At 43.2% G+C, this 19752-nt stretch overlaps 1 protein-coding gene across 5 annotated transcripts in view; it reads left to right on the forward strand.

Annotated features, from left to right (window-relative positions):
* The window catches only part of MTUS1 (microtubule associated scaffold protein 1), an 810444-nt gene that overhangs the window by 399747 nt on the left and 390945 nt on the right, over positions 1 to 19752 (forward strand). For all 5 annotated transcript variants that reach the window (XM_069200374.1, XM_069200403.1, XM_069200384.1 and 2 more), the window contains one exon: positions 12262 to 12399. In XM_069200374.1, the coding sequence (XP_069056475.1) occupies positions 12262 to 12399 (138 nt within the window). The remainder of the gene's footprint in view (positions 1 to 12261; positions 12400 to 19752) is intronic.

Genomic DNA, 19752 nt, shown 5'->3' on the forward strand with positions numbered 1-19752 from the left:
CAAAGGACCATGGAGGGGGCTGAGACTCATACAAAAGAGGTAGGGAGGAGGTGGATGGGGCAGCAAGCTAACTGTTCAGGGAAGGCAGGAAGGGCAGTGAGAGAGCAACGGTTAGACAGGGCTGTAATGAGGGAGCAGGGGCATTGACTTGGACAATGGATGGCAAGGTGGCAGCAGGAGTATCAAGCTTGGGTGGTGGCAGCACAATGCCATGCCAAGCGTCCAAACTCCCAACCCCAGGTATTGCGATGGGCTTCTTACTGAACATTAAATAAACCCTGGAAATTCATTGCAAAAACCAAAGGTTACAGGGACGTAATAGGAAATAAATATATTTTTTAAACTCAGGAATTCAGTTAAAAAAAAAAAGATTACAGGAACATTATAGTTAGGTTCAGATTTTACATGCACAGAACCATAGAAATTCAGCTTTTATAGTTATTTCAAGTAACCTCAAGTAACTATAGTTATTGCAAGTAACTATAACTTGTGCCCTAAGGTAACTATAACTTGCTGCCTCGCCATGCACTAATTACTACAGATATCACATCACTCATGACACCTATGACAACATTGATACTGTAACATTTGCACTAAAATTGATGGGAAAACTGGGCGCGGCGAGGGCGCAAGTTATAGTTACTTTAGGGCCCAATATATAGTTAGTTGAGAATAGCTATAACTGGTGAATTTCAGTGGTTTTGGTTTTTAAAATGCTATGTTTTAACTGACATTTTCACCTAACTGTCACTTTAACCTTTGTTTTTTTCAATGCAAGAAATTTGTGTAGCTATGCGTGTGCGACTATCTATATATATATATATATATATATATATGTGTGTGTATGTTCGATGGCATGTGTAGCTGCAGATGCACATGCTGTGCATATCCCGCCATCTAGTGTTGGGCTCGGAGTGTTACAAGTTGTTTTTCTTCGAAGAAGTCTTTTCGAGTCACGAGATCGAGGGACTCCTCCCATTTCGGCTCCATTGCGCATGGGCGTCGACTCCATCTTAGATTGTTTTCTTTCCGCCATCGGGTTCGGACGTGTTCCTCTACGCTCTGTGTTTCGGTTCAGAAAATTTGTTAGATATCGGAAAAATTCGACGTTATTGTTTGCGTTCGGTATCGGGTTAGTTAATACAGATCGACACCGAATTTTGAAGAGCTCCGGTGGCCCTTCGGGGTTTCGGTTCCCCGGCGGGGCCTGGTCGGCCCGACCACGTGCGTCGACAAGACTAATGGAACGGACCCCATTCCGCTTCTGCCCCAAATGCCACAACAAGTATCCTTACACAGATCAACATTTGGTCTGTAACTTGTGTTTGTCTCCAGAACACAAAGAGGATACCTGTGAGGCCTGTCGAGCGTTTCGATCGAGGAAAACGCTGAGGGACCGTAGAGCGAGAAGACTTCAAATGGCGTCGGCGCCATCAGGACACCAAGACTTGGAGGAAGAAGAAACCTTCTTCATTGCCGATTCGGACTCGGACGAGGCCGAAACTGAACAGACGCTGAAAACCGTGAGTAAAACCGCCCCAGCCAAAACTCACGGAAAATTCATCAGAGCCCAGGGGACGCCACCGCCGGCAGGCCATGGCTTAACCCAAAAACTCAGTGACCGTCCATTGGCACTGAAAAAGGGCACGCATGTGTCGAAGTCATCCGACTCCGGTCGAGATACCGGCACAGAAAAGACTCGACCCCGAGACACCGGGTCAGAACAATCTCGACATCGAGATACCGGCACCGAGACTACTCGGCACCGAGAGATCAGAACACCGAAACACAAAAAAGTGGCTTCGGAGCCGAAAAAGATGGTGGAAAAGGTTTCAATCCTGAAACATCCGGCTTCGGAGCCGAAAACAAGCTCATACACTGAGGAGCAAGGGCTTTCCACACAAATGCAAAGCCATAGATTGGGACAGGAACTAGAGGCAGGGGAGCCAGATTATACACAGAGAAGGCTCCATATCCAAAAGGAGACAGGGAAGATAAGAACTCTCCCTCCTATAAGGATGAAAAGGAAACTGGCTTTCCAAGAGAGGGATAATCCACCACAAGCAAAGGTGGCAAAACAAGTAACTCCGCCACCATCACCTCAACGCAATTATCACCAGTCGCTAGCCCACCGATGGTGCAGTCTCCAACACACACAAGCATGAGCCAAGATGACCCAGATGCATGGGATCTTTATGATGCGCCTGTGTCAGATAACAGTCCTGACTGTTACCCAGCGAGACCATCACCACCTGAAGACAGTACTGCTTACACACAGGTGGTGTCCAGAGCAGCTGCCTTTCACAACGTCACACTGCACGCTGAACCAATCGAGGATGACTTTTTATTTAATACTCTGTCATCCACACATAGTCAGTACCAGAGTCTTCCAATGCTACCGGGAATGTTAAAGCACGCAAAGGAAATATTTCAAGAACCCGTAAAAGGCAGGGCTATTACTCCTAGGGTGGAGAAAAAGTACAAGCCTCCACCAACAGACCCTATGTACATTACGCAGCAACTGACACCAGACTCTGTAGTAGTTGGCGCAGCACGAAAAAGGGCGAATTCACACACCTCTGGGGATGCACCACCACCCGATAAAGAAAGTCGCAAGTTCGACGCAGCGGGAAAAAGAGTGGCAGCACAAGCAGCCAATCAATGGCGCATTGCAAATTCACAGGCTTTGCTGTCAAGATATGACAGAGCCCACTGGGACGAAATGCAACACTTTATTGAACATCTGCCCAAAGAATTCCCAAAACGTGCACAACAGGTTGTAGAAGAAGGCCAAAGTATCTCAAATAACCAGATACGTTCAGCAATGGACGCAGCAGACACAGCTGCAAGAACTGTAAATACAGCAGTGACAATTTGGAGACATGCATGGCTGCGCACCTCAGGATTCAAGCCCAAAATCCAACAGGCTGTGCTTAATATGCCTTTTAATGGACAGCAGTTGTTTGGGCCGGAAGTGGACACTGCTATCGAGTAGTTGAAAAAAGATACAGATACGGCCAAGGCCATGGGCGCGCTCTACTCCCCACAGAGCAGAGGCACTTTTAGGAAAACACAATTTAGAGGGGGGTTTCGGGCTCAAACAACAGAACCCTCAACTTCACAAACCAGGCCCACATACCAGAGCCAGTATCAGATAGGAGGCTTTCTTGGACAGTTCCCTAAGACTAGAGGGAAGTTCCAAATTCCCAAGACCCCTCAAAACAAACAGTGACTTCAGTGTCACAAATCCCCAACACGTAACACCAGTGGGGGGGAGACTAAAAGATTTTTACCAAAATTGGGAGGAAATAACAACTGACTCGTGGGTCCTAGCCATCATCCAACATGGCTGTTGCATATAATTCCTACAATTACCACCAAATGTGCCACAAAAAACACACATGTCCAAACAATACATGGATCTATTACAAATAGAAGTCCAAGCGTTGTTACAAAAAGAAGCAATAGAACTAGTACCCAGTCATCTAAGAGGGACAGGGGTTTACTCCCTGTACTTTCTCATACCCAAAAAGGACAAAACTCTAAGACCTATATTAGATCTCAGAACGCTAAATCTTTACATCAAATCAGATCACTTTCACATGGTAACACTTCAAGACGTAATCCCCTTGCTCAAACAACAAGATTACATGACGACATTAGATCTCAAAGATGCGTACTTCCATATACCCATACATCCTTCACACAGGAAATACTTAAGGTTTGTATTCCAAGGAGTACATTACCAGTTCAAAGTGTTACCATTCGGAATAACAACAGCACCAAGGGTATTTACAAAATGCCTTGCAGTAGTAGCGGCACATATCAGAAGACAGCACATACATGTATTCCCGTATCTAGACGATTGGTTAATCAAAACCAACACTCAGGAACAGTGTCTTCAACACACAAAATATGTCATAGAAACCCTTCACAAACTAGGGTTCTCACTAAACTACCAAAAATCACACTTATAGCCGTGTCAAATACAACAATACTTAGGAGCAACAATCAACACAAAAAAAGGGATTGCCACTCCAAGTCCACAGAGGGTACAAGCATTCCAAAACGTACTACAAAGCATGTGCCCAAACCAAAAGTATCAGGTAAAATTGGTGATGAAACTACTAGGCATGATGTCCTCATGCATAGCCATTGTCCCAAATGCAAGATTACACATGCAGCTCTTACAACAGTGCCTAGCAACACAATGGACACAAGCACAGGGTCAACTTCAAGATCTAGTGTTGATAGACCGCCAAACACACACCTTGCTTCAATGGTGGAATCTTATAAATTTAAACAAGGGCGGCCTTTCCAAGACCCAGTGCCTCAATACGTAATCACAACAGATGCTTCCCTGGTAGGATGGGGAGCACATCTCAACCAACACAGCATCCAGGGACAATGGGACACTCAGCAGAAACAACTTCACATAAATCAGCTAGAACTACTAGCAGTGTTTCTAGCGTTGAAAGCATTTCAACCGATAATAACCCACAAACACATTCTTGTCAAAACCGACAACATGACAACAATGTATTACTTAAACAAACAGGGAGGCACACACTCGTCACAACTGTGGCTCTTAGCACAGAAGATTTGGCATTGGGCGATTCACAATCACATTTGCCTAATAGCGCAATACATCCCAGGAATTCAAAACCAATTGGCAGACAATCTCAGTCGAGATCACTAACAGATCCACGAATGGGAGATTTATCCACAGATACTGCAAGCCTACTTCCAAAAGTGGGGAACACCGCAAATAGACCTATTCGCAACAAAAGAAAACGCAAAATGCCAAAACTTCGCATCCAGGTACCCACAGCCTCACTCCAAAGACAATGCATTATGGATGAGTTGGTCAGGGATATTTGCTTACGCTTTTCCCCCTCTCCCACTCCTTCCGTATCTTGTAAACAAATTGAGTCAAAACAAACTCAAACTAATACTAATAGCACCAACTTGGGCACGACAACCTTGGTACACAACATTACTAGACCTGTCAGTAGTACCTCATATCAAACTACCAAACAGACCGGATCTGTTAACTCAACACAAACAGCAGATCAGACACCCGAGTCCAGCATCGCTCAATCTAGCGATCTGGCTCCTGAAGTCTTAGAATTCGGACACCTACACCTTACACAAGAATGTATGGAAGTCATCAAACAGGCTAGAAAACCTACTACAAGACATTGCTATGCAAATAAATGGAAACGATTTGTTTATTACTGTCAAAATAATCAAATTCAACCATTACACGCGTCCGCAAGAGACATTGTAAGCTACTTACTACACTTACAAAAATCAAACTTAGCCTTTTCATCCATTAAAATACATCTCACAACAATTTCAGCATATCTGAAAATTACACATTCAACTTCACTATTTAGAATCCCAGTCATAAAAGCATTTATGGAGGGTCTAAAAAGGATCATTCCACCAAGAACACCACCAGTTCTTTCATGGAACCTCAATATTGTATTGACGCGACTCATGGGTCCACCATTCGAACCCATGCACTCTCGCAAAATGCAATACTTAACCTGGAAAGTAGCCTTTCTAATAGCTATCACATCCCTCAGAAGAGTGAGTGAAATACAAGCCTTTACCATACAAGAACCCTTTATACAAATACACAAACATAAAGTGGTTCTACGCACAAATCCAAAATTTTTGCCAAAGGTTATATCACCATTCCATTTAAACCAAACTGTGTAACTCCCAGTGTTTTTTCCACACCAGACTCTGTAGCTGAAAGAGCATTACATACATTAGACAGAAAAGAGCTCTAATGTACTACATTGATAGAACTAAACAGTTTCGCAAAACAAAACAACTGTTTGTAGCTTACCAAAAACCTCATACAGGGAATCCAATATCCAAACAGGGCATTGCCAGATGGATAGTTAAATGTATTCAAACCTGTTATGTCAAAGCTAAAAGAGAACTGCCTATTACACCAAAGGCACACTCCACTAGAAAGAAAGGCGCCACAATGGCCTTTCTAGGTAATATACCAATGCCAGAAATATGTAAGGCAGCCACATGGTCTACACCTCATACATTTACTAAACATTACTGCGTGGATGTGTTAACAACACAACAAGCCACAGTAGGACAAGCAGTACTAAGAACATTATTTCAGACAACTTCAACTCCTACAGGCTAAACCACCGCTTTGGGGAGATAACTGCTTACTAGTCTATGCACAGCATGTGTATCTGCAGCTACACATGCCATCGAACGGAAAATGTCACTTACCCAGTATACATCTGTTCGTGGCATGAGACGCTGCAGATTCACATGCGCCCTCCCACCTCCCCGGGAGCCTGTGGCCGTTTTAAGTTGACTAAAATTAAACTTGTACATTAAAAAAAAAAAAAAAAAAAAAAATTAAAATATAATGCTTTTAAGCACATTATGTACATACATACTTACTCCATTGCATGGGCATTATTACTATAAACACAACTCCTACCTCACCCTCTGCGGGGAAAACAATCTAAGATGGAGTCGACGCCCATGCGCAATGGAGCCGAAATGGGAGGAGTCCCTCGATCTCGTGACTCGAAAAGACTTCTTCGAAGAAAAACAACTTGTAACACTCCGAGCCCAACACTAGGTGGCGGGATATGCACAGCATGTGAATCTGCAGCGTCTCATGCCAACAAATCTTCACAAAAGTTTCCAAAAAAAGTGTTGCAGTGATTCTTGTTGCACACAGAAAGTTTTGGGTGATCCATGAAGCAGGGGCAGAGAAAAATGGAGGGTGAAAAAAGTTGTTTCCCATGTTAATTCCCATAGGACCTTTAGACACGTCTACAGCCCGAACTACTTGACAGAATCGCACCAAATGTGGCAGAAAGCTGGATTTCGGTACACAGAGTACGCGTTCGCTTATTTGGTGTAAATCCATTCAGTAGTTTTTGAGATATTAAAGGGAATCTAATTTTGTATATCTTGGCTCGAGAATAATTTGCGAATATTTTCACACTTTCGCTAATATGTGTGTGAAAAGAAGCGCTGTAATTCACTGACCACAACCTGACTAGAAAGTTGCGGCCGCCATTTTATTTCACAGGACATATTCCCGAGGGTGAAAATCCTAATTGAAAGTGGCATAAGGGATCAGGTTGGAGGTACCCTGACCTCAAGGGTATGATATAGGTGTGTTTTCGGGGCAAATTATGGGTTTAAAATAATTTTGCATCACCATGCGGGATATTTGAAAATATTTGCAAATTATTCAGGAAAATGAAAAACAAATTGGGTGAGAACCCATAGTCTCATCCATACACTAATTCATTCACTTATCCATGCACTCAGAGACTCATGCACCTACTCACACACCCACTCATACAGATGCACAGACCCACTCATACCCTCATGCACCCATTCACAGACCCACTGAGACACCGACGCACCCACTAAGACACTGATGCACTCACTCGCACACCCAGACAGACACTCTCACAACCACTACCACCCCAGATACACCCTCTTACAACCACTACCACCCCAGATACACCCTCTTACACCTATTCTCACACCCTGAGAGATACGCTGCCGCTAACTCCCCTTTGGCCATGCATGGCCATGGTTGAATTAACATATAGTAATGAAAATCAATATACCTTAAAAACACATAGAAATTCACTGAAAAAACAAAGGCTACAAGAAGATTATAATTGTGAACTAGAATTTAAAAAAACATAGAAATTAATTGAAAAAAAAACATAGGTTGCAGGGACGTTATAGTTCGGTGCTGTATTTACTTCCACAAAACCAGAGAAATTCAGCATTTATAATTACCTAAGCTAACCATAAATTGCACCCCTGTAATGCACTGCTTATCAGCTCATGTATTATATCACTCATGACATAGTCGGTGACATCACTGATGACATCTTAAATTAAATCACTGATGATGTCATCCAGTATCTGTAAGTGGTTATATGTAGGTATGACTGAAAGTATGAGTGCTTGTATTGGTGGAAGTAAATGCAGGACCTAACTATAATGTCCATGTAACCTTTGTTTTGTTCAGTGAAAATATATATATATATACTTGCCACTAGGTATTTATAGTTAGATCTGCTGTATCATAGGAAAAGTGATTTTGTGTTGTTAATATCTTTGGCACCATTAGACAAATGTCCACAAAACTATCCAAACTAAAAGGTGCTACTGTTTGACTAGTCAGTGCTTGGAAAGTTTCAGGGATATCTGGAAAGTGGGGACAGAGGAAAAAAAGGAGAGTCCCAAAACGCAAACAAATCCCCATGCATTTTCCATAGGCTTTTTTGAGACAAGCTACACTAAAAACTGCTGAACAGAATTGCACTGAATTCAGCCCGAAGATAGCTCTTTGTCTGCAGATTGTGCCTTTTTTCGATTTGTTCTAAATCCGTTCAGCTGCTTTTAAGAAATTAAGATTAAAAAATAATTGTATATCTGGATGGTTGGGTCCGCAAGAGACTCTTGCAGAAACACTATTTTAAAATTAGAGTGTTCTGATTGGCCCAGGAAGCTTTATTTCACCAATTATCAAGCTATGTACATGCGCTTGTTTTGCGTTGTGAAGATGGTGTATCTGTAAAGCTTTTACCACAGTGTGAAGGCTGCAAGCAGTATAATCTTTAGCACCTCCAGACGTTACTTAGTTTAAGCAAATAGTGTCTTTCTTGCTAAGTGTTACAAAGAGTGTACACTTCTGACTAGATAAGTTTTAATATTCTGTAGTATTTTTCTCATGAGAGTTTTACTGTCTGAACAGTGTGGTACAGAGTAAACTATTTTCATAGAGTGAATAGTGTTTACAGTACCCACTGCTCTACTCATATCAACATAATTTCTCAGTGTAGGTTCGGTGACTGTCAGGGGTTCGATTCAGGTAAAAGCTGTTCATAGTAGGGCATTCGTTTTGGAACAGACATTTAGTATTTTTAGAAACGTGGCTTTCACTAAACAGTTTATACAGATTGAACACCATAATATGTAATGAGGGTTTTCCATACATCTGTGGTTGTTTGTTAATGTGAACTAAGCTACCCGTGAAGCCTATGGTATAGGATCAGTGTTGCACATAACACATGCGTGCTGCACCCAAGGGAGTTGTACTTGTTATAGCATTAATTATCCTTATTATTATTCAGAGCTATTTTGTACTTATTTGCAGGCCTCTAATACCATGCTAGTTTACAGAGTAATGTGTACAAAAGAAGCTTGGATGATGTCTTCAGTGATATCATCAATGATGCCATGTGAGATGTCATCAGTGATGTCATAAATGTTGTAGAGCAAATTATGAATGATGTAATATGTGAGGTCGTAAGCAGTGCATGGTGAGGGTGCAAGATATATTTAGCTCTGCTAACTATAACTGGTAAATTTCTGTGTTTTTTTGTTTTTTAGTTCAAAACGTTAATGCTGTCATGGACATTCACCAAACTTTGACAGTAGTTTATGTAATGCCATTCCTTAAACAGGGCTCCCATGTGTAAGGAACTTTCTGGTTCATTTGGCTTTCCATGGTCTACTACACTCACATCAGACCAGTGGTGTCCAATACTTTACACCAAGGCTGCCTTATTGGACACATGGAATGACTTGGTTGGTGGTCAGGGGGCTGCTTATGGTTATTGGTTAGATATCTCATCAGCATTCAACACATTCAGAATTTGTTAATGTCCTCATGCTGAAACACTAAGGCCCTCATTCCGACCGGGAACCGCCATATGGCCGCTCCGCGGTCGAAAGACCGGTGGGGCCATTCTGACTTTCCCGCTGGGCCGGCGGGCGCTAGCCAATATAGCGCCCGCCGGCCCAGCGGGAAAGCGGCCTGCAACACTGAAGCCGGCTCCGAATGGAGCCAGCGGTGTTGCAGGTGTGCGACGGGTGCAGTTGCACCCGTCGCGCTTTTCACTCTCTGCTAGGCAGACAGTGAAAAGCATACTGGGGCCCTGTTAGGGGACCCCTGCACTGCCCATGCGAGTGGCATGGGCAGTGCAGGGGCCCCCAGGGGCCCCAGGACACCCGTTCCCGCCAGCCTATTCCTGGCGGTGAAAACCGCCAGAAACAGGCTGGCGGGAAGGGGGTCAGAATCCAGCGCTGCCATGGCGGATTGGGCCAACCGGGGTTAATCCCGTTTTCTGACCGCGGCTTTACCGCCGCGGTCAGAATGGCCCAGGAAGCACCGCCAGTATGTTGGCGGTGCTTTCAGTCGTTCGCGGCCCTGGCGGTTTTTACCGCCAGGGTCGGAATGACCCCCAAAATGTCAGAATCGCAGGTCCATCGCTACAACATCTTGAATCCTTTTTGAGGTTCAATCCAGCATGTCCGGTTTTCGTCAGTTTACTGGCAGTTGATTGCAGAGTTTCTCTAGGCTCTGCCCTTTATTATTATCCGTGTATATTAGCCCTCTTCTTCCTTTGCTCTAGAAGAACTCAATTTTCCACTCCTGGCAAATGATATCCAGATCTCTTTTAGATGACTTTCCCGAATTGCACATCTCAAGGTATGAAAAATAGCCTTTCCAAGATTCTAAACTAACTGGGAGCTAGCAGCCTGAAACTAAATGCAGAAAAGATTAATTTAATATACCTAGTCCTGAGGTATAGTCACTCCTTTTTATTTCTCTGTCTGCATCTACCCACCCTGCTTAGTATCTCCAGCCAGGTTCTCTGACTGATTTAAGAACCTGGTCTTCATATGTGATGCCAACTTGTGTCTTAAACTTTACATTGACCTGGGGACCCTGGGAGGTAGAGGGGCTGGGGTTTGGGTCTGTGAGGTAGTGGTCTTTGAGAATGCCAATATAAATTGCACAGACTATGCGGAGTGTTGTGCTAGCTCTTCAAAGACTCGACAAACCCCTTATAGGATGGCCTGCCAGATGTCCAGCTTACTTGACTGCTAGGACTACTTAAAGCAGAAGGTCGTATGCTCTTTGTCCTCTCTGAGACAAAACCTCTCATTTAAGAAAGACCCTCCATTGTGTGCGAGTTAAGGCCGGAGTCAACTTGAGAATTCACACTGTGGTGTACCATTTGCTTCATGGTGCCAAGTTATCTTGTTAATAGGACTGTGTAGCTTCATCCTTGTATTCTGATTACCTTTCCTTTCGAGTGTTCCTTGTGCTCGATGCAAGCCATGTGGTGACACAAGTTTTTGGGCTGTTTTTACTGGGCATTAGTCTTACTTTACATTGCATTGTACTGCACATAGATTTATATAGCACTTATTACCCCCCGGTGGGGCATCGAAGTGGTTTACAGCAAGTGACACGCTACTCCAGAATCCAGCGGTAGTGGTTGATCAAGTGAGTATTGGTGGTTATTGAGATTAGTCTTGTGCCGTTAGCCGTGAGTATTTTTTGTTTTTGCTACAGGTCTATGTGGCAAGTTAGATTAGTAGAGTTTTGGTGTGATAATTACTGGGGGCTTTTGAGTTCTTGCAAAACGTTAGTGGGATGAATGGATATGCTAGAGGACATAAGTATTCGTTTGCATGGATAAGTTTCAAACACGAAAAGATTGTTGTCAGTGAAATGAGGTGTAGGCAGTTTGCACAATAAAATAGAGAGTAATGAACAGTTCGCAATTTAGAGAAAGCTACGCTTGGAGAAAGGAGAACCAATATCATTGAATGTGATATAGTGCTATACTAATTTTAAAAGCACTAGAATCAGTCTAATGGTCTGACTGCCGCTAGGATTGCTTTCTGTTTGGATGGGAATGGTATACGGGTGGGAACCCTGCCTTGAGTAACCAACTAACTACATGTGAATGTGGTTTCCTGACTATTTATTTGGCCTGGACATTCCAGAAATATAGTCTCTGGCGGAGGCCCTGGTCTGTCCCTGACAAAGCACAGTCTAGGACCTGACCTGAAACCCGAAGGGGTGCAACAAGTGTACCGTCATAGTGGAGAAAAAACTACTGTTCTTGTCTTGTGCTTAGTACATACGGTAATGACAGCATATATTGTTATGACTTCTGATTCGAACCTTGAGCTGAAATCCTTTGTGGCTATGTGTGTCTTTGTAAAATATATATATATATATATATATATATATATATATATATATATATATATGTATATATATTCACGTATGCAATAGTTGAAAAAATTGATAGCATGTCTTCAGCGTGTAGATGTGTATGTGTGCAGTTTTATAATTATTTACTCTTGTTGATTAGCTTTGCATTTCTTGATTGTAATGCACTGTGTTTTTCCCCTTCTCCATTTTAGCAGCAACTGGTACTAACAGTCCCAAAAATGTCGCCACAACTCCAACAATTACCCGTTCCAAAAGCGTTCCTGCTCCCCCAGCTTCGAAAGCACTGGTTTCGAAAAGTAAAGTGCAACCTCTGAAAATCATTCAGACAGGTACTGTATTTCATCAGGTGTGCTGTAATCCAATGACTGAGTAATGTTATTCCAGTATACCTTTTGTGGTTTCAAAGCCTGTAGTACTAACATGGCTCCGATGTTTGGACTGACTCCATGTTGGCCAGTCAGGCTGCTGTCTTCCTGTGAATTGCCTAATCCATCGATATGTTGTAAGATATTATAAATAGTGTCAGGCAGTTCTAAAGGACATCTTCTTGGAGGAAGTATTGTGCTGTGTGCTGAAAGTTTTAGTTTTGTTACAAAAAAGGTGTATGAATATTGGAAAGATAAAAACAAAGCGATGCGTAAGCAGATAATGGTGATAAAATGCACTGACTTACGACACACCAAAAGATGGGAAGTATGGGTAACAAGGAGTAGCAAAAGCCAGTAGGTATCGCATGAGAGAGCTATTGGCTCTGACAATGTTTAGTAGCCATGCTGTGCAGCAGTGGCTAAAACTAATGTAAACAAGCATTTGCAATGCAATGGTTCTCGCATTTGCTCGAGTTAGAGCTATTGGCGCTGTAAATTCCTAACTGGACTTTTCTTGCCACATAAATTGAAAATGAAGTGTAAAACATTAGTTGACATTAGCAAGCCGATTCAAGTGCCATGGCTGCCATGAGCGTGACCGTGAAGAAGACACAAAAGAAAAAAGAAGTTTGCTCACAGTCAAACCTATCTGCAATAGTGCAATTATTCATGTAACAGGGGCAGTCTGCAAGGCGTAGCAAAACGTCACCAGGGAGGTATAAACGTAAAGCATTTACCATTGAAAAGTGAGTTTCGAAAGGCAAGCCCATGAAGGAGTGAAAGTGATGGGTGTGCAGTGGGCATGGCTAGGAGCCCACAATTCTTACAGCAGGTCAAAGAGCTTGCACTCTCGACCAAAAAAGCACAATGTCGCAGTCAGGGATAATGGGTTTGTTTTTAAGCGCCTTAGCCCTCCATGCATCATAGTCCTTTTTATCAGAATTTTTAGCCATGCTACGCAGGAGCCACGCTGCTGTACAGCATGGCTACAAATCATTGCTAAAGTAGTCAGTGCCCATGCTATAAAGCCCGAACAAAAGGGCAGTGGCAGAGCCCGTAGTCTCAAAGACTTGATCTTTTGGCTTTGCCAGTGCTTGTTAGGTATCAGCACAACACCACTGGGATTCTGAGCAAATCAGTAAATCTCCCCATGTGTGATAAAGAAAATAAAATATTTGGCAACAAATGCCATCACATAGAAAATAATTGTGCCCATGTCTGTGTCCTACTGAAAACACAAATGGAAACAGATGACGTCTCGTCACAATAAATGCAGTTACCAACTGTTGTCACAATTAACATCCATTTCATCAGAGAAAATGTCTCCTTTGAAATTTGTGTGGCATAGTAAAGTAGTACATGCTATTTACAAGAGGTTCAACAAGGACGACCTGGAAGAAGAAGAAAGTTGAAGCAGTACCTCAATCACAGAGCGATCAGCAGCAGGACGGCAATCAAGCTGAAGCATTAAGTACTTGGTCCATGCTCTAGCCGAAATGGAAATGAAGCCAACAGACACTGGCCGATTGCAAAGCAGCAAATAAGAGTAACAATAGTCAACATATGTTAAGGAATTGGCTGGCTGCAAGCCCCTTGTTGTATGCAATATCTCTTGCATGTGAGAGCGCATGCAGCTCATGCACTATAGCAGGCGAGACCTAACAAATGGAGTCTGTGTGAACCTTGTATTTTCAAGTTAGTAATTCACAAGAGGCCTTCTTTTGTGAGGGGTCAGAAAGGAACAAAGCAACTATATCATGCTTTTACTTGTGGATGTATGGGCGAGGATACAGGAAGAGGCTTCTTTCATCAAATAGTTAACTTAATGTTCCATTTTTACTTCTCAGGATGAACGTGCACATTGTACACGCATAGGACCTTCAGTTATTGGTTGATCATCCAGTTTGTTTATGAACTTGTTCATTTTTTGATTTCTCCAAACATGAACTAAAAATAAACCTGTATTTTTAAGGCTTAAGTAATAAACTTTTGTGCTTGGGAATGGCGTGACCGGCCAAGTTCATGCTCTAAGCCTGTGGCCTGTCTATATAGTTAAGACTGTACAAAAAAAGCAGTGAAGGCAAATGATGAAAGGCATAGATTCAAACCACATCAAGAAAACTTGGCTCACTCCTAGCTCATTACAAATAATGTACATGGTCTTTCCTCATTGAATATATTGTGTAATGCATAGACCACCCTTACACAATTCGTAGTGATTATTATCCATCCACAGAGTAGCACGGTCCTGCATCTTCTCTTTCTTTACTGTGAAACCCTAAAATGTCACTTGCCTTGTGACGATTACCTTCTCTAATCTACACAATATCACATCCCAGCAAATCCTTCACCTCTCCCGACCATGGAACTGACCTCTACATCTAAGACCAAGGCATCAATACCACTAGGATGGTGACCTCATTAAAATCTAAGCCAGCATTCTGGGTGCATTAAATTCTGCACTCCCCTTACCTGATCACCACAAACGTATACTTCTGGTGTGGAGAGATCACCTAAATAAAGGAAACCATCATTGACTTTTTAACACTTCTATCCGTCTTCACTGCTTAAATAAAACTGATAACATTGATCAAAGCAATAGTGGAGGCAAGACAGTGAATTAATGTACAAGTCAATTTACAAGTCCACTACCCCCACACTCAACTCATTGCCACATTATCTCTATCCAGGTAAACAACTTATCCACAACAAAGACAGCACAGTACCATGTCTCACCTAGTCCTTGCATAGCTAATAAAATTAAGCGCTTAAAGCCAGTAACCCTAGTGAATCTCACCTTTATTGTAAAATCATTGGGGAAAAACCTTCTACGAGGCCATCCTCACTGCCTGGATCTTGAAACCCTTCCAATGAAATGCATGTCCATCCATTATTAACTTAACCCACACCCTGCTCACCCAGAAAAAAGTTCTCCATTTTGGCACCTTTTTGAAGCTACGGATGCTAGTGTTTCCAAATGCCTCTCTGTTCTGAATATCTACCAGTGGCGTTGAGTACAGCAAGTATTCATACTCTAAGCACTGACTTCTGTACATGGAATCTCAGGAAATTTGCGTGGCCCAACACTCAAAGGTTTCAGCATTAATTGACGTCCAACTCCTACAATCATACCTTTCTTCTGAAACTAGATGTTTAGTGGTTGTGTCAAGCTATTTTGAGCCAAAACCTTGTTCTAGTCTCTATCATCATTGACCACTTGCTCACGCAGTCATTGTTCTAAGACAGTGTCCCTGCACAACTTGTGCCAAATTGCCATCTTTATCCCCCTGCTTGTGGCATGACCCGTGTTGCCATAAATAAAACATGCCTTATGGATCAGTGCTCTGAGTGCAGTGCATAGATGCAGGCCATTCCATATGCCTGTGGCCATATGGAATACATGACATAGGGCATTACGACAGGCCTGGGATGCCTTTTCGTGTGGCTTCTTAGTACTGGTTGGTGAGCTGTTGGTGTTCTTGGTGATTTCACATGAGATGCTATCTATGATGTCATTGGTCCCTTGTGTGTTATACCGTTGATGTAGGGTTACAAGAAGTGCATTTGAAGGGGTTAATGGTTCCCTTCCTACTTTACATGTTTTGGATTTTAACCGCATTATAACTTAAATGCAGGTTTTCAGGGAACCTGTAAGCTTTTTATTTGTTAACATAGATTAGCGTGTGATCTCGATAGAGGATCATAACTTCCCTTAGTGAAAGTATCTTCAGAGAATGTTATGATAGGCTTTGACCACTGTCCTCAATATCCGCAGCTGATTTGGCCCAGCTGGGCACGCGTGCGCTGTACATAGAATCCTATCCGCAGTACTCAGAGGATGGCCTGCAAACATTATCTGTGCGCAGTACTCCTTCCACCGGTGTGCACCATTACATGCAGGGTCCAGGCAAGACCAAATACCATTCTATTAACACTCTCTGAGATTTTTTTGCCATTTTTTAAATTGTTTTGATTGTTTTAATTTGTTCAGTGGGTGCTGGAAACAAAGTTAATAAAACAGGATGACTTAAAGTTTGTATTCGCATTACCGCACCTACTTTTCTTTCTGTGGCGAGTGGCCACGTAAAGATTATTTTATCTTAAGTCTGTCTGCTGCTCGCGCTGTAATTGTTACTACTTTTTTGTTTTATTTATTTATTTTAACATTTCTATATAGCACAAATTCGACCCGAAGGTATTGGAGTGATTTAAATCAGCCCCAGTTATATTACACAAGGACATTAGTTATTTATTTGTTAGCCACGGGGAGATTAAGGGGGTCATTCTGACCCCGGCGGGCCAGGGTTGGCGGGAGCACCGCCAACAGGCTGGCGGTGCCCCGCAGGGCATTCTGACCGCGGCGGTTTTGCCGCGGTCAGAAGTGGAAAACCGGCGGTCTCCCGCCGGTTTTCCGCGGCCCATTAGAATCCTCCATGGCGGCGCAGCTCGCTGCGCCGCCATGGGGATTCTGACAGCCCATACCGCCATCCTGTTCCTGGCGGTTCTCCCGCCAGGAACAGGATGGCGGTATGGGTTGTCGTGGGGCCCCTGGGGGCCCCTGCAGTGCCCATGCCAATGGCATGGGCACTGCAGGGGCCCCCGTAAGAGGGCCCCACAAGGAATTTCACTGTCTGCATTGCAGACAGTGAAATTCGCGACGGGTGCAACTGCACCCGTCGCACCTTCCCACTCCGCCGGCTCAATTCTGAGCCGGCGTCCTCGTGGGAAGGTTGTTTTCCACTGGGCTGGCGGGCGGCCTTTTGGCGGTCGCCCGCCAGCCCAGTGGAAAACCCAGAATCACCGCAGCGGTCTTATGACCGCGGAGCGGTGTTCTGGAGGGGGGAACTCTGGCGGGCGGCCTCCGCCGCCCGTCAGGGTTAGAATCACCCCCTAAGTGATTTGCTAAGAATCACCGGGTGTAGATGTCGACGCGGAAACTCGAACCTGTTTTCTCATTTACCAAGTAGGGTGCTCTGGTCATAGCGCCACATCCTTTACTCGCCTTTTGTTTTGAGAACAGCTGTCACTCTTCTCATCCATATACTGCACTTTGTTATATTTTAAAAACGAGGCCATATTGGCTGCTTTTTTCCTGAAATATTATTTTGCTTTTGTTTCGCAAAAGTAGGAGTCCTGATGAGTTTATCCACAGCTAGTAGATTGTAGAAACTGAAATATCCAAAATAGGTGCAAACAGTACATCTAATTAATCGCTTGGCACATTCTTCCTGTACTTTCCCACTCAGGCTTGCTTTCTTCCTCAGCCTTATTTAACCCCTTTGCTGCCAGGCCTTTTTTGGGATATTTGGGGCAGTTCGCACCTAGACCCTCATAACCTTTTGTTCATATAAGCTACCCACTCCAAAATTGCATCCTTTTTTTCCCCAACATCCTAGGGATTCCAAAAGTACCCAGAGTTTGTGGGTTCCCCTGAAGGAGACCAAGAAATTACCTAAAATACAACTAACATTTCATTTAAAATAGAAAAAAAATAGGAATAAGGGCTGCAGAGCAAGGCTTGTGGTTTTTTTCCCTTGAAAATGGCATCAACAAACGGTTTGTGGTGCTAAAATCACCATCTTCCCAGCTTTCAGGAACAGACAGACTTGAATCAGAAAGCCACATTTTCAACACATTTTTGGCTTTTTACTGGGACATTCCCCAGTTTTAAAATTTTTGTGCTTTTAGCCTCCTTCCAGTTAGTGACAGAAATGGGTGTGAAACCAATGCTGGATCCCGGAAAGCTAAACATTTCCGAAAAGTAGACAGAATTGTGAATTCACCAAGGGGTCATTTGTGTAGATCCTATAAGGTTTTCTTACAGAAAATAACAACTGAAAAAAACAAATATTGAAATTGATGTGAGAAAACAGCCTTTTTTCTCCACATTTTACTCAGTAACTTTTTCCTGCGATGTCAGATTTTTTTAAAGCAATATACTGTTCCATCTGCTGAACTCTACTGGTTGCCGGGGGTATATAGGGCTTGTAGGTTCATCAAGAGCCCTAGGTACCCAGAGCCAATAAATTAGCTGCACCTTGCAATTGGTTTTCATTGTATACCCGGTATACAGCAATTTATTTGCTGAAATATAAAGAGTGAAGAATAGGTATCAAGAAAACCTTTGTATTTCCAAAATGGACACAAGATACGGTGTTGAGAAGCAGTGGTTATTTGCACATCCATGAATTCCGGGATCCCCATATTAGCATGCGAATTACAGGACATTTCTCAAATAGATGGTTTTTTTTACACACTGTCTTACATTTGGAAGGAAAAAATGTTGAGAAAGACAAGGGGCAATAACACTTGTTCTTCTTTTCTGGTCACCCCCCCCCCCCCCCCAAAGTCTCCTGATAAAAATGGTACCTCACTTGTGTGGGTAGGCCTAGTGCCGGCGACCGGAAATGCAACATGGACACATCACATTTTTACATTGAAATTGACGAGTTTTTTTTGCAAAGTGCCTAGCTGTGGATTTTGGCCTCTAGCTCAGCCTGCACCTAGGGAAACCTAACAAACCTGTGCGTTTTGTAAAACTAGACACCTAGGGGAATACAGGATGGGGTGACTTGTGGGGCTTTCGCCAGGTTCTGTTACCCAGAATCCTTTGCAAACCTCCAACTTTAGCCAAAAAAAGCACTTTCCTCACATTTCAGTGACAGAAAGTTCAGGAATCTGAGAGGAACCACATATTTCCTTCCACCCAGCATTCCCTTCCACCCAGCATTCCCCCAAGTCTCCCGATAAAAATGGTACCTCACTTGTGTGGGTAGGCCTAGTGCCTGCGACAGGAAATGCCCCAAAACACTATGTAGACACATCAGAATTATCAAATACAAAACAACCTGTTTTTGCGGGGGTGCACCTATGTTTTTGGTCCTGGGCTCAGCAGCCATCTAGGGAAACCTACCAAACTCAAACACTGGTGAGAACTAGAAATGCAAGGGAATCCAGGGAAGTGTGACTTGTGTGGATCCCCTAGTGTTTTCTTACCCAGAATCCTCAGCATACCTCAAATTTAGCTAAAAAAAAAAAAACAAATTTTCCCCACATTTCTGTGTGGGATCACTGCACAGGCACAAATTTCCTACCACTCAACGTTCCCCTCAGTTTCCCGGTAAAAATGATGCCTCACTTGTGTAGGTGGGCCAAGTGCCTGTGACAGGGAAGAGCCAAAACATGTAAAAGATTAGGGGTAACCAAAGCGGGTCCAGAAGGGCAGTTTGAAAAAAAACGTTTTTAGACTGACAAGTGGGCAGATTTTTTATGGGTATGGATGCCACAATGCTGGGTGGTAGGAATTTTGTGAAT

The sequence above is a fragment of the Pleurodeles waltl genome, chromosome 1_2, assembly GCF_031143425.1.
Source record: "Pleurodeles waltl isolate 20211129_DDA chromosome 1_2, aPleWal1.hap1.20221129, whole genome shotgun sequence".
Taxonomy (NCBI): domain Eukaryota; kingdom Metazoa; phylum Chordata; class Amphibia; order Caudata; family Salamandridae; genus Pleurodeles; species Pleurodeles waltl.